Here is a 15,573-nt window from a genome sequence, read left to right on the forward strand (position 1 = left end):
AGGAAGCTGAAGATGACATCCTTCCACATTCCACTGGGCACCTGTAACATGAGTGTCCTGGATGAATCACAAAAAAGAAACCTACTTCGTTAGTATCTGAAAGCCTGATGAATGTAGGTCAGTCCTCTCCTATCTACTCACAGTTCAAACTGATGTCCCTATTTCATCAGGGCACTACCAGAGCGTCTTCTTTAACTTTACAGCCACAGAAGCAAGCATATGGAAAATTAATTTGCAGGACTGTAGATAATTTCCTGATGCATTTGTCTACCTGACCATGTCCTGTAATACCACCACTCCTTTTCAACACTGCAAAGGGTCTGGAAATGCTCATGGAAGATGAGACAGAAGAGGAGTTCTAAAAGGACCATCCTTTCTTTCAAGAGTGCAGGAAGGTCAAGGCAGTGAGGATTTGCAGGCCAGCACAGAGCTTCCACAAGTTTAATACATAAAAAAAAACCCCACAGCTGAGTGCCTCAGCTGAGCACATAGTGCAGGAGAACTAAACACAGTGAGCGTTCAGGCTAAACTGTGGAACAGCAACACCTTAGTTTGGATTCAATAAATCAATGCTAAGCCAGACCATAAAACACTAAGGTATGATGAAAGCAAAAATGATTAGACACTGAAAGGTGTTTCATATTCATCTGATATTAAAATTAAAAACTTTCCTCTCCTCAAAAATCCCAAGCAGTTGTTTTCTGGCAAAGTGCTTCTGCTGGAGTTTAGGAGGAGCTCTAACTGACCACACCAAAAGTAGAAAGCAGGAATATCTAAACAAGACCTTCCCCACATTGAAAACCAAGAAAATAATTATTTATTAAGGACTATTTATATTTTGTATTTTGGAGTTAAGACAGATTTGGCTAAAATATACACAATTATTTTCCTGCCAGAACTGGCTGAAGGTTTTCCAATAGGCAGTAGGAGGAACTGGTTTTAGTAGGGCTTAAGCCAGCACTGTGGTCATGCATACTGATTCTGAGCAGTACAAGATGGGTGCCACAGGATGGCACTCAATCTCAGAATATTAGAAAACTACAAACAGTATGAAGAACAAAGGCTCTACTCACAGTCCACTACTTCCTCCATGATGCTTTTTTGTTGTTGTTGTTGTTGCATCCCCCGTAAGCAGAAATCTCTCCACCCCATTCCCTGTGAATTCACAGCTAGACTGCAGGATCTTGCTTGTTTTTCTTCCCTCTGACCCTCAGTCACTGTCACAAAACTCACCACCAGATGGGAGGGGAGCGAAAAACTCCCTGGGGAGCCTGCAGTAATGGTGCTGGGGAGCTCAAACTGCAGGAGGTGCTGGCTGTGCCATGTGTCTGGCACCCCCTCCCCCAAAATCCATGACCAAGCACATTATTTCTATCACATAATCAACCCTCAACAAAGCAAGGCCCCCTGATCCATGTTTGTTATGAATTCTTATCTCCCAGATGGCAGGTCAATGGCTCATTTGTCTTTTGGGCACAATGAGAATCTCCTAGCTCAGAGCAAAGATACTGGAGATGAAACCTGGATGATTCTGTGCGATGCAAAATGAAAATAAGGAAGGTTGAAGACATGTGCTGCAGGAAGCACATAAATACCTATCCCCTGAGTGAAAAAAAATAAGGCAGATTTAAAGCAGAAACATTTTGACAAGCTTGTGGTATAAAAACTGTGGCTCTGATTTCTACACAGCACTAGGATTGCCACACACATGCACACAGACCCGGCGAGCTCAGCGATAACAAGTTGATGTCTCCTTTCCCATTTTTGGCACTGAACCTCCTGGATCAGCTCTGCCATACCGGCCAAGCTGTGGCAGAGCTGACAAGTGAAAAGGTCATAAAATAAAGAATGCATCCTAACTTTGGAAAAAAACTGTTTCCCAAGGCTTACTGCTTCGATTCCTGCTTGTTGGCAGCCAAAGAAACGCTGCATTAATTTCTTTTACAAGCGTACAACCCTCCCCTATCTTCTCATGTTAATTATGCACCCAAACCAGGAGTTAAAGATTTGTAAACAAAGCTGCAAACCCTACAAGTAAAAGGCTACATCTGGAATTTTTGTTCAGTTAAACATTTGGTCTGGCTGAAAAGCCTCAGGATTTATTTATTTTTCTTTTCTGGGGGGGAAAAAAAACAACAAAAAGAAAGGAAAAAAAATTCCAGCGTCTTCCTGAAACCCAGGCTCAGTCCTGCCCATTTGCCTGCTTTATCTTGGCTAGATTCAGCCAATAGTTAAGGACAGCTTTTTTTTTTCTCTCTCTCTCTCTCTCTCTGTACTCCATCATCTCGGAGGGAGAGCAAGCCTCTGTGCTAAAAAAAGCTCAGCAGCAATCCAAAACAAATGCAGAGGAAGCTGCCTCGCTCTGCACTGTTTGGAGGATGAAAGAAAGGTGGTCAGGTCTAACCCTGCCACCCCCAGCCCAACAGTCAATTCCATTTATTTTGGTGAAGTGGACAGAGGAAAGAATCATCCCCATAATATGAAGGAGATGGGAGAACAGCACCTTCATATGAACTGAGCTGAAGATGCAGCCTCCTGGCAGTTTTGGTTCTGCATTTTCGATGTGTACTTTTCAAGCATTAAAGAGTAAGCACAAAATATTTAGCAGGAAAAAAACTATTCTCCCTGAGCCAAATGCTGCACAAATTAGCAAGGAAAAACAGAGAGGGTATAATAAAATCACATTCTGACCTGAGGACTGCTTGAATCATGCTAATAACCTTTCTTGTTCACAGGAGAGACTGAAAGGTGCAGCCTCTGCCTCAACAAACCTTCGCAGTGATGGATTATTCCGAGAGCTACAGTGAAATCAGACAGCACTGAATGAGGAACATACTGGAAAAGAATTCCAGTCTGCAGGCTGGAATAGTGCAGACACTATTAAAATGACACAGAGGCAAAGATACTCAAGATAATTCAGTGTAGACTTTGTTTCGTATGTCTGTCAGAAAAAAAACAGTGACTTTAAAAGAGGAAATAGTGACGAAGGTAGAAGTTCTGAGGAGCTGCAACCTAATATCTGATTGTTGTTTTGGTTTTACCCTTGGCAGAACTCTGAGAAAGCAGAAGAGGAAATGACATCTCTAGGTACAGCACATTGGCAGCTCTAAAAGCTCTGCTGTAGAAGATATTCCTGCTGTGATATCAACTCATCTGAACCACAGTCATCAAGAAAACAACATGCATCTGAAAGCAGTGCAGAACTTTTATCAGCCATGGAGGCGATCGGGACCCAAAGAAGCATGGCAGAAAACTCCCATGGAATGACGTATAAAGCAAGAGAACTGCCCCAAAAGGTGGTTTGGATAAATCAAGTAAAAAATCTGTAACTCCAGGAGATGCACCAAGATTAATGAAGATTACTAAAGAATTAATACACAGGCACTTGTAAACTCTGACATCCGTTTCATTCTTACTGAGGGATGCTTCATTTTGCCTGTCTTGAAAACTGATTTTTAAGAGGTAAGGATATTGTGTCTAAAGGGACAACCCAAAACCTCAAGAGGATTATTGTTGTGCTTTCTAGAATAATAAACTACTAAGAGTACAACAAAAATTCAGCTCAGCAGGTGTGGACCCAAAATACCTCAGCATTTAATGTCATACAGAAGTGCAGAGAGTTCAGAGATTTACAAGATTATAGGTTATGAGGTTTTAAGTTTACAGAGTAGGATTTTATGGTGTCAGTGTAATCTCTACATCTTCCTTACAGATGGGTTTTATCTTCCTTATAAATGTGTTATTATTTAGTTAGCATCAGTGTTGATACGGAGAAAGGCTCCAGATTGAAGATGATGAAAACATCACACTCAAAAGATTTACAATAACCTCATGCACATATAAAAAGGAACCACAATGCCAACTGTGCTTTTTTTTTTTTTTTTTTGAGGAAGCAAAGCTTATCTGTTCAAAAAGTTTATCTTTACATTGGTAGAGTTTAAGAATGCAGTGAATAACTTGAGAAATAAGCTGCAGTTTTGCAAGAAGAAAGGCAGTTTCTCCTGTAGATTTCAACATTGCAAATTTCCCGACAAGCTTGAGCAGATTGAGCCAAAGCAGGAAACAGATGTATCCTTAATGGTGAAAAGAGGTTAAAAAGTTACACTGTAATAAAGATACTGCTTCAATCAATACAGAGAAGGTTCAGGCTACTTGAAACATGAGCACCGAGCCCTCAGAATTAAAATAAAGAGTACAAATATCAGGACTGTGGCGTTTAACAATGATAAGAAACTTGGATATAAACTATTTCTGCATCTGTTGGGTTGAAAACCAATCAGTAGGTCAAGATAAGGTACATCTCTGCCACTTCCACATTAACTACAACTGTATTCATGTGCTAGTTTGAGCCTAGCTAGAATGTTTTGGTGAGAAGGACGAGATTATAGGCTGTGGAAGGAAAACAAGATGATGTCTACCTCACTCATTGGCTTGCTGAGATGTGTAAGAATAAGAAACAAAATATAGATAAGGCACAAGTACTACTCCTGCTGGGAAGCTCCGAGCTGCATCTCTCTCTCTAACCTCACCCTCCGTTCCTCTGCCGTTTCTGTTATTAATCCACTTTGCTTCCTAACCCCCTGGCCCAACATCCATTCTTCCTTGGGACTGGGGTAAGGTTGAGAGGGGCAGGGGGAAGGTGAAGGGGTGGTTGGGAGCCCCTCCTGGGGACTCAGGTTTCTGGGAGGGGAGTTGTGTTTCTGTATTACCTTTTACCTTGTATATTTCTGTAAATAATGTCTGCTTGTATATTGTGCTAAACTGTAAATAATAAGCTTCATTCAATTTCCAGAGCCGGCTGAGTCTAGTTTGGGTAATTTCCAAAGTGTGGGGAACACACAAACCATCACAATTCTCTCATTTCAAAGTCAGAATAAATTCTGTTTAAACAACCTGTAGACATTGCACTGCTTTAAATCTAAGATTATTAATCTGAGATTATCTGAGACTGTTTAAAAGGGCTTGAAGTGAGGGGCAAGGGCTTTAAATTGCCACAGAGCTGGACATCAGGGGGAAGGTCTTCACAAAGAGGGTGGTGAAATACTGCAACAGGTTGTGCAGAGATGTGGTGAAGGTCTCATGTCTGGAGATATTAAAGGTCAAATGTGATGGGGCCCTGTGCAACCTGATCTAGTTGGGGATATCCCTGCTGATTGTAGGGGGTTGGACAAGACGACCTTTGAGGGTTCCTTCCAACTCAATGCCATCTGTGTGACTGTGATTGCTAAAAGTACAAAGTGTACAGAAACCCACAACCAATTTCAGTTAAAAGATGCTCGATGCTTTGACTGTAGGCAAGGGCTGAAGAGTTATTCTGATCATCAGAATCACCTACCTTGCCACACAGTGGTTTTACCACACTCAAGGACCCAAACTGCACACTCAGAAGATCTAGTGACACATTTCAGTGCACGCTTATATATAATAAACATTGTGTCCAGCACTGCTGAGGGCACACCTCAAATCCTACGTTCAGTTTTGGGGCCCTCACTCCAAGAAGGACATTGAGGGGCTGGAGTGGGTCCAGAGAAAGGCAAATGGTGAAGGGTCTGGAGAACAGGTCTAGTGAGGAGCAGCTGAGGGAACTGAGGTTATTCAGCCTGGAGAAAAGGAGGCTGAGAGTAGACCTCTCCACAGCTCCCTGAAAGAAGGATGGACCCACATGGGGATGGGTCTCTTCTCCCAAGGAACATGTGACAGGGTGAGAGGAAACAGCCTCAAGCTGCACCAGGGGAGGTTTAGGTTGGACATTAGAAGAAACTTCTTTACTGAAAGGGCTCCCAAAGACTGCAACAGGCTGCCCAGGGAGATGATGAATCCCATCCCTGAAGGTGTTTCAAAGAGGCAGAGATGTGGTGCTGAGGGACATGGTTTAGCACCAGCTTTGGTAGAGATAGAGATGGTTGGACTGGATGATCTTAAAGGGCTTTTCCAACCAACCTGATTCTGTGAGTCTATGCTAATTTTAAACAGTGTTTTCAAGCTAATGAAGTACAGCTTTGCTCAGTGCTGTATCACAAACACTTAAGCACAGTGACAGCTAGCCTCTGCACTGGATCCTATCCCCATAAAGTTAACACACAGGTAAGCACAAGGTAACCTCTACCAGAACAGCTACATTTTGATCAGAATCAGTTTTGAGGGAATAAACCACCCAAACTTACTGGACAAAGAAGAGACACTCTTAAGCTGGTTGTTGCTATTTCACTGTCTGGATCAGCAGTCAGTTTCTCTTTAACTGGAAGAAGAAAAAAACAAAACATTTTAGAGTTGATTTAAATCACAAATTGGATGATAGAGAAATAAAACAAGACTGAAACTGTGTGCTGAAGTCCCAGTTTGCCACATCAACTAGAAGCAAGCAGCAGAGCATAATGTTTTGGACTCACACAATAAACATGTAACATAAGCAGTCTTTACCCTCTAGAAAGATCATAAATGACAAGATTTATGAAAGTGAAAAGTGGGAAAAGCTCATCTGAAACTAAAAATGTATTTATATAGAGATGTCTCTTTTCATTCACATGCAACTTTGTACCTGACAGTCATTTAAAATTTACAGACAAGATAAGACACATCGACTTGACTGTTAACTTCAAGCACACTAAATAAAATGTGTGAGGAACTCTCAGATGGGCAAGCACCACTGTGACCCTCTGAAATACTCCTCAAGCCATCCTGTGATGTAAAATGGAACAGCAAATATAAGAAATCAGAAATACCCCAAGGAAAAGATGAATTTTCAACAACTGCTCTGAAATATTATAACTGACAAAGACTTTCACCTACATCCATCCTCTACCTCTACTTCTATGGACTGTTTTAGAAGGAGTCATTGGTTAAATGAATGAGTCAGCTCCATGTTCTTCCTGCTCTATGAACTGGACCTGCAACTGGGGCTGTTCAGCCTCAAGAGAAGGCAGGGAGACCTTAGAGCAGCCTTTCAGTACCTGATGGGAGGCTATGGGAGAACTGGAGAGGGACTTTTTACAAGGGCTTGGAGTGATAGGATATGGGGCAGTGGGTTTGAGCTGGAAGAGGGGAGATTTAGACTGGAGATTAGCAAGACATCCTTTCCAGTAAGGGTGGTGAGACACTGGCACAGGTTACCCAGGAAGGTTTGGATGGGACCTTAAGCAACCTGTCCATGGCAAGGTGGTTGGAACTAGAGGACCTTTAAAGTCCCTTCCAACCCAACCCATTCTACGAATCTATGACACACCCTCAGTCTCACACCTTGTACATGCAGATCAGGAGTCACCTGAAAGCTATCTAGATTTCTGGGCATTAAAATCATCATACTGCATTAGCAGAAGCTAATGCCACTGGCTTTGAAGCTTTTACTGGTGGACTAATTTCTCCCTTTTTGAAAAAAGTCCTGTGCTGCTTACCACACAAATCATCTGAGCACTGAAAAGGATGACTGACAGCTGTCAGGTGTTGGTACTTTCCCCCTTCTCCTTGGTAAGAGAAATATGCAGCAGTTTTTGCTTACAAACTTACACCAACATGTGCTTGCCGGAGAAAACAATAAAGCAGCAAAGCTCACACTTCAATCTGAAGGGGGTTGGGAGGAGGATTGTGCTAGACACTCTCTCTCCAGGAGCTCACTCCGCAATATTGTGCCAAAGAAACAAAAAACTGTGTTGATGGAGACTTTCCTCCAGCATGTCAGCATAAAGGTTCAGTATCAGGCATTTAGGTCAGCTTGCTTGAGGTACTGAATTACCCAGTTAACTATATAAATATAGTTGTTCTGTTCAGAGGAAACAAAGCCAGTATGGCTGAACTGAAAAGAGATTCTCTTGCATTTTTCCCCTTCACAGTGTCAACAGGGTTCCTGGACTGGCTCCTAGTACAAACAAAGGCCTCTGAGTCTTTGAATTGGAACTGAATACAAAGCACGCCACTATCAGATTCTCCAAACCCAGAGAATTGTAGGAAGTCCAAACCTCAGTCAGTACAGTCCTATTTCAAATCTCCTTTTACAAAAGCTGTTTTCCCTTTTCTTAAATGAGCAGCACACCAGACATACTTAGAGCTCTAGAGTGATCAGGGTTCCGTATTCCTTTCGCTCGCAACCTCTGCAGCAACACCGTAGAGGACAGCTGCTTGACAAGATAGACTGCCATGGAATAGTTCTAGAAAACACAACAAAAAGTCAAGTCAGCATTGGGTTAACCAAAAGGCAGCTCGGATTTTATACACTGCTTATGCAATTTGTGGTGTGATTACAGGGCACTGTGTTTCTAAAGCAGTTATAAGACTTTAGATGGCAAAGTTTTCAGCCTAGAGCAAAACCATCACACTTCACCCAGGCTGGAGTTTGAGAGATGCAACCAAAGTGACTTCACGCACCACTGAGATTAGATTTAGCTGCAAATCAAGGGATTGTAACAGCATTTAGGACACCTCTGAAAATTTTATGTCTGATTTGGGGCATGCAGCCTTCAAGTTCATTTCAGAAAGGTAATTTCACATCGGCCATAGATGCTCTTTTCTTCTCCCTAGTATCAGGCGACAGAACAAGAGGAAATGGCCTGAAACTGTGCCAGGGGAGGTTCAGGTTGGAGATTAGGGAAAAATTGGAACAGGTTGTCCAGGGAGATGGTAGAGTCACAATCCCTGGAAGTGTTCAAGGAATGCACAGACATGGCACTTTGGGGACATAGTTTAGTGGCCATGGTAGTGTTTGGTCAATGTTTGACTTCAATGACCTTGAGAGGTGTTTTCCAGTTGAATCGAATCTAAGATTCTATGATCCTAAGATTCTACATCTAGGGCAAGCTGTCAAATGTGATCAAAGTATTTGGGTTTGTTTTTTAAACAAAAGCTTATTTTGTTTTTAAAAGAGGACAATCAGCAGCAATGCCTCTTCAAAAGCAACACATAAAGAGATGTCTTGCTTACAGCATTCCCCACTCATCCTGGAAGCATTCCTCAACTTTCTTTTTCTTATCTTCCTGCACTTGCTGTCTCTGAAATGCAAACTTCACTGCCAAGGCTTACCAGAAGTAAGGCAGTTCAAGAGTTCAGTGAAGCTGAGATGTAGTCTAGTGAATCTAACTGGAGTGGGCAAGAAGTCACCACTCCCAACTGTCTTGGCCTTCCCTTCCAGAAGAGATTGGGTCACCTTCTCCCACTGGAAGAGGTTAGGTCACTTCTCCCCATCAATGTTCAGCCAAAAGCCAAGAATTTCTGCTACTACAGAAAATAATCTGGTGTACAAGCAGGTCAGACGCAGAGTGAAGATGAACTCTGCCAGCTCCCCTGTAAGCAGGATAAGTCTTCTCTCAAGGGACTAGCAGGAGTGGCAGTGCTCTTCCTGGCATCACTGGTTTCAAACCACAGCCTGAGATTTCTGAAGCTCTCTTTTTTTTATCTCTTGTTGGCTACTAACAGCAGCAGGTAATAACTGACTTGCTAAAAATGTGACACCCAGCAGAAGCACCCCTCTCTCCCTTCCACTCTCAAAATGGAAAGGACAAGATTCGTGTTCTCACACCAGGGTACATCAATTCCTTTTTGATATAAGCAGCATTTACTAAACCTGTAACTGCTTTCCTACACTTGAAACTGAAAAATGAATAGCTTCCCCTAACAACTGCCATGTGTCTTTCCACTAGCAAAGGGGAAAAAAAACCATATGAATCCACACCATTGTGACATCTTCCATCTTTTATTTAGGATGCCACCAGGATCCCAAGATGGGCTTTCAGTCATCTATCTTCTCAGAAAATTACCCAAATGGAAACAGCATCAGAAATGCCACATTTTAAATATTTCATTCTTACAAGGAACGCTTCTCCCATCGTTAAAAGCCACTACTGCTTTAACTTGTTTGTTTAATGCCTCAATTAGGAGAGAAGTTAGAAAAATGCTAATTAACATTGTGGAATTATTTACCGACAGCTTGATTCTACAAAGCTAGGAACTTGCCCAAGGCAGCTTGTACAGAAGGCTCTGGAAACAGATTGTGTTTAAAAAAAAAATGAAAAGGAAAAAAAGAAAAGACTCAAAAAAAAAGGACAATTATGACTTGAGGAAAGGTAGAGTACACCAGTTGGGACATGCAACTGATTCCGAAGGGAAGGGGAGGAGGGCAATTCAAATGCACATCCAATTGCTCACGTTTAACTGTCAAGGCCTCCAACAGTTGCTTTAGGAAGCAGGACATGAGTGGGGAAGTCCTGACTGGCATCTAATTCATATGAAATGCATGAGGAATTTGTCACTCCCTTCAGTTCTGTATTGTAAGCTGCAAGTCAATATGGGGTTTAAAACTGAAGTAGCTACAAGGCCTGAGAAACTACCGAGTTGGTAAGAGCCCAGCTCTGAGTCCATGCAGATTCATAGCATTTCTCTTCCCTAAATCCTCACTGCTATTTCCTAAGTAAAATAGAAGCACTCCATTCAAGAGCAGTAACCAGAAACTCTACTCTGCCCTAGCGAAGCCACATCTGGAGTACTGAGTCCAGTTCTGGGCTCCCCAGTACATACAAGAGAGACAGGAAACTAGTGGAGAGAGTCCAGTGGATGCTATGAAAATGCTGAGAGGCCTGAAGCATCTCTGTGAGGTGGAAAGGCTGAGATCCCTTGGGCTGTTGAGCCTGGACAAGAGCAGCCTGAGAGGGGATCTGATCAATACTCAGCAAGAGATAAAGGGTGGGGAGAGCAGGCAAGAGGATGGGGCCAGAATCTTCTCAGTGGTGCCCAGTGAGAGCACAAGGGGCTATAGGCACAAACTGGAATCCAGGAGGTTCCATCTAAAGATGAGAAGAAAATTCTTTGGTGTGAGGGTGCTGGAGCCCTGGAGCAGGCTGCCCAGAGAGGTTGTGTTGTCTCCTTCTCTGGAGAGATTCCAACCCACCCTGGCCATTGTGATGCTGGGCAAGCTACTGTGCATGCCCCTTCTTTAGCAGGGAGGTTGGACGGGATGATCTCCAGTGATTCCATCTGACCCACACCATGCTGGGATTCAGGGATTCTATGAATCATCAGCTTGTACCCAGGTACTTCAGCAACATAAACCGGACCCAGGTTCATTTTTCAAGGCTTATTTCTGATACCTGCAGTTCTCATTAGATAAAAGGAGGTCTGAAAACAATCACTCAGCCATCATTTATCCCATAATCTGGATGGAGGCTGTTTTACGCTCCACAAGAAATCCATCATGAAACACCATCACGATGCTTTATAACCAGCTATTGTGCATGATTGGGCTGTAAGCATTTTTCCACACTGGTTCAGGAATCCCAGGATTTGCACACTGACAAATTCTTGGACAAGGTTTCACCTCAGGACAATACTCAGTGACTTCTAAAAGCAGGATGGTTAACTGCAGTGGCAAAGCCACCATTTTTTCAAGTGCACGTTGACTCTGTAACATGCATCTAGTAGGTTTCTTTGCCATTAGAAAGCAGTGCACTCATATAGAGGCTAATTTATTGAAGTATCTTTTTGCAGCATGTTCCAGATTTAATTAGCCCAATGGAACATCAGCAGCTTTATAATACCAACTGTAATGTTCTCCTGACAGATATAAAGAAGTTCTAAACACATGACTTTTAAAATATTAAGTATAAGGACAGAAGTGTGAAGAAAGGCAAATTAAATCTCTTGGGCCCTGCCTGCTGAGCATGTCCACATTTACTGTGATAAAAGCCCACTCTGAATGTCACATGCTAGTTACAAGTTGAGGTCAAGACTGGGTTTGTCAAGACCCTAAAATCACAGGAGAACTAGAAGCCTGTACTTTTATCAGACAAAAAAGGTTTCATAGGATGTCTTGATCCTATTATCTGGGCCCTCAATGAATCAAAGATGATAGGTGGGGGGTGAAATGAGAAGAGATCACACCAAAATATGTGAGAGTTACTGACACAAGGAAGCATATTTGCCTTAGATGTCACAGCATATTTGCTTAGCAGATACAATCAAAAGAAGGAGCAGTTTACTGCTAAACCATGAAGTATTTTCTGCACAATTAAACCTGCTTATCTTCCAGATCTTCCAAAGAGATGCCAAAGCAGAAGCTAAGAAGCTTTAGCCAGCATTTTGTACCAAAGTTACTTACTCTTCCAATCTCTGCAGTCCACGAGACAACGATTGTGTTTGGTACCGTTGTAGACAATCGGACGAGTGAGGTAATGTTGATTGGTCTGCTAGGTCGCTTTGGTTCAACACCATTTTTGGTTGGTGGAAGATAGCCCTGGAAATCAACGTATTTTTCCCCTCAGTAAGAAAGAAAGAGATATGCTGCTTGTGCTTTCTTCCCCTCTCACCACAACCTTGCCCCAGTAAAAGCTGTCTCTCACCTGAACCAGGCTCCTTCTCCAATTTAAAGCTATCTAGCAGGCAGTAAAATAGCAGGTGTTTTACAGGCCCTCCCTCCTTACACACAGCCTCACATTTTCCAATGAATATCAAAAGGCATTTTTCTCATCTCTCCTGTCTCTCCTACCTGGATTATATCACCCATTCTAAGCTGTTTTGCTCCCTAGTCCTCGTCAGTGATGGTGTATTCCCTGCAGAGGTGACCTCCAAATGAGTCCAACTACAGCCAGACTCACTGAATCCTTGTCAAACATAACAATTTATTAATTTATTGTCACATGCTCTGAAAACTAATCTTCTGGATCTACTGGATTTTTCACCCCTGGAGGTGTTCAAACACTTTGGGATATGGTCTAGTGGTCATGGAGGTGTTGGGTAGAAGGCTGGACTTGATCTAAGGTTGGAAAAGAGCTCTAAATGATTCGTTCTATGATTCTATACTGCTTGGTCTCCTGAGAAACAATTTGCTCAACCATTTTTTTCCAGACATCTATCCATCTTCTTTCAAATAATCCAAAATGTGAAAACAAAGTTTAGGAGAAATTCTCAGGCTACTTTCTGACAGACAGCTCCCAAGTACACTATCCAAACACACAGATCAAAATAACATCTTACTTACTGGAAGGCTGCATGGTTTCCCATTTACTTTCACACACAGATTGGGTGGGAAGTGATCTTCTTGTGGACAACTGGTTTCTGATAAACAAAACCTGAAAGCAAAAAGCTTCCATCATCTTTCGCTTCTGAAGTGATTAAAAGATCATCTCCTCCTAGGATTCTTTTTTCCTCTGCTGAGTTATGAAAGCATGACAGATCTTGCCAAACCCAGCACTCTAATTAGCTGTACAGGTTATTAAGCATGAAAGACCCCCCCTAAAAATGAGAGGTTTGGATCAAGATGGCTGTAGGCTCCTCCTCAGACTTTCTGAATTCCTCAGACCAACTCTGACTCATTCAGATGTGCAGGCTCCAGTTACAACAGACAGACGTGAATTGTCTTTCCTGCCATTTCTCCAGCCTGACCTCTCAACACAAGACCAGGGTTTCTCAGAGGACAAGTCTCTTCAACTGTCCCTCCTCCAACAAACCAGAGAGCTGTTCAGCCACAGCATCAAATGCTGTCTTCACGCCTATGTCCAGCCTCTTTCTTGACTTCAGAGAGTTTTAATCATTTCCTTAACTTCCAAACAGGTTTATTTGCTTCTGGAACCAAAATAGGACACACCCTTCCTTGTGCTACAAAATGTTTGTAGGTCAAGATTGTGGACAATAGGCATTCAAAGGACCAGAAAGAGCCTCTCAACTCCACTGGATGTCTTCCAAGGGACCTGCTCCATCCACATGACTGTACTATCACATTGGGATATATCTACCGAACCTAACGGGAGGGAGCTACCTTCTGTCCTCATGCTCTCCTCATCCCTATGTCCACCTGACCCCACACCAAGCCAATACAACCTACTGATCAGCAGAATGTATTCCAACAAGGAAGAGCCAAAAGCAGTTGCTTTCTGTCTGGTGAGTTAACAGGCTAAGTTTAGGTTGGAAATGAGGAACAGTTTCTTTCCCAGAAGGGTTGTCAAGCCCTGGCCCAGGCTGCCCAGGACAGTGGTAGAGTTCCCATCCCTGGAAGGGTTTCAAAACCATGGAGATATGCTGAGGGACATGGTTTAGTAGGAACCTGACAGTGCTGGGTTAACGGTTAGAGTCCATGATCCTTAAGGTCCCTCCCAACCCATTTATTACAGAAGGAAGCTCTGAAGCCATCTCTACTTACAACCCTCTGCAGAATTACAGAGATATACACAGAATTTAATCAACAGATGACACATTTGTCAAACCAACAGGCTAGGATCCAATCTAATAATTCCCTGTCCCTCCTGTTGCCTAAAACAAAGTAGACCTTGGGCTGCCATGCTCAGGAACTATCGTGTTTGCCCTCTGCTAGCAAAAAACACCCTCCCTACAAATAAACGCTGAAGGTGCAGGCACCTGGAATCTGACAGGTTTAATGTTAAAGGAAGCATATACTAAAGTAACCACTTGAAGAAAATCAGTTGGCTAGAGCTCAATGCATGCAGGATTTTGACAAACCAGACCTCTGCCCACCAGAAACTTCAGGAAAGCTGCATGTAACAATGACATGTAGTTAAATCTGCCCTTTTCAAAGCAGCAGATAGCTTGCTTTTCTCAAGAAAACAACAGGATGAGACTCTTCTCCATGAAGGAAAGCCTGACCTACTGGGTAACATATAGATGATATGTTTTAAACAACAACAGCATCAAAAACATGTGATACAAACACCTACCTTAACTGGACCTGTACTGTGAAGTCACATTTGGTCCCAGAAATATCCCTGGAAACAAGAGAACACAGATTAGAAGATATTATTTGTACAACAGCTTCATCAATACTGCCTCAGAGTCTGCTGTTAGTTTGATGTATGCAAAGCACACTTTGTGGTGTATACAGTCTAGACCACACTCTCCTCTTTCTGGTCAGTCAAACCACCACTCTCAAGACACACTTGGCATTTTTCAAGTGATATAAATCAATTCTCTTCTCATCTGAACTCTATCATTTCCTTTTTTTATCTACTGTTAAAAAAAATCTGATAGGTCCCTGTGAAATACCATGAATGAAGGTTGGACTCAATGATCTTAGAGGTGTTTCCCAACCACAACATTTTTAACATTCTGTCTTTACAACAAATAAACACAGAACCTAACACAGGATATGAATGATGGGAAGGGCTGAGATGCCAGCCAGAGGGACCTGGACAGGCTGGAGAGGCAGGTTGAGGAGAAACTCATGGGGTTAAGTAAGACAAAGTGCAAGGTCCTACACCTAGGTCAGGGCAATCCTCAGTACCAATCTAGGCTGGAGAATGCTGAGATTGAGAGTAGCCCTGCAGAAAAGGATTTGGGGGTGCTGGGGATGAGAAGCTGGACATGAACCAGCCATGGGCACCTGAAGCCCAGAAGGCAAATGGCAGCCTGGACTGAATCAAAACCAGTGAGGCCAGCTGACGAGAGACGTGATTCTGCCCCTCTGCTCTGGTGAGACCTCACCTGGAGGACTATGTCCAGCTCTGAGATCCCCAACACAAGAAGGACATGGACCTGCTGGAGATGGTCCAGAGGAGGGCCATGAAGATGATCAGAAAGCTGGAGCACCTGTCCTACAGGGACAGGCATAGAGACTTGGGGCTGTTTAGCTTGGAGAGAAGAAGGCTC

At 42.9% G+C, this 15,573-nt stretch overlaps 1 protein-coding gene across 12 annotated transcripts in view; it reads right to left on the reverse strand.

Annotated features, from left to right (window-relative positions):
• PIAS1 (protein inhibitor of activated STAT 1) overlaps positions 1 to 15,573 on the reverse strand; it is a 113,043-nt gene that overhangs the window by 12,020 nt on the left and 85,450 nt on the right. For all 12 annotated transcript variants that reach the window (XM_064157881.1, XM_064157883.1, XM_064157884.1 and 9 more), the window contains 5 exons: positions 14,646 to 14,693; positions 12,956 to 13,046; positions 12,077 to 12,211; positions 8,036 to 8,141; positions 6,165 to 6,238 (listed from right to left, as the gene is read on the reverse strand). In XM_064157881.1, the coding sequence (XP_064013951.1) occupies positions 6,165 to 6,238; positions 8,036 to 8,141; positions 12,077 to 12,211; positions 12,956 to 13,046; positions 14,646 to 14,693 (454 nt within the window). The remainder of the gene's footprint in view (positions 1 to 6,164; positions 6,239 to 8,035; positions 8,142 to 12,076; positions 12,212 to 12,955; positions 13,047 to 14,645; positions 14,694 to 15,573) is intronic.

This window comes from Pogoniulus pusillus, chromosome 17, assembly GCF_015220805.1.
Source record: "Pogoniulus pusillus isolate bPogPus1 chromosome 17, bPogPus1.pri, whole genome shotgun sequence".
NCBI classification, from domain to species: domain Eukaryota; kingdom Metazoa; phylum Chordata; class Aves; order Piciformes; family Lybiidae; genus Pogoniulus; species Pogoniulus pusillus.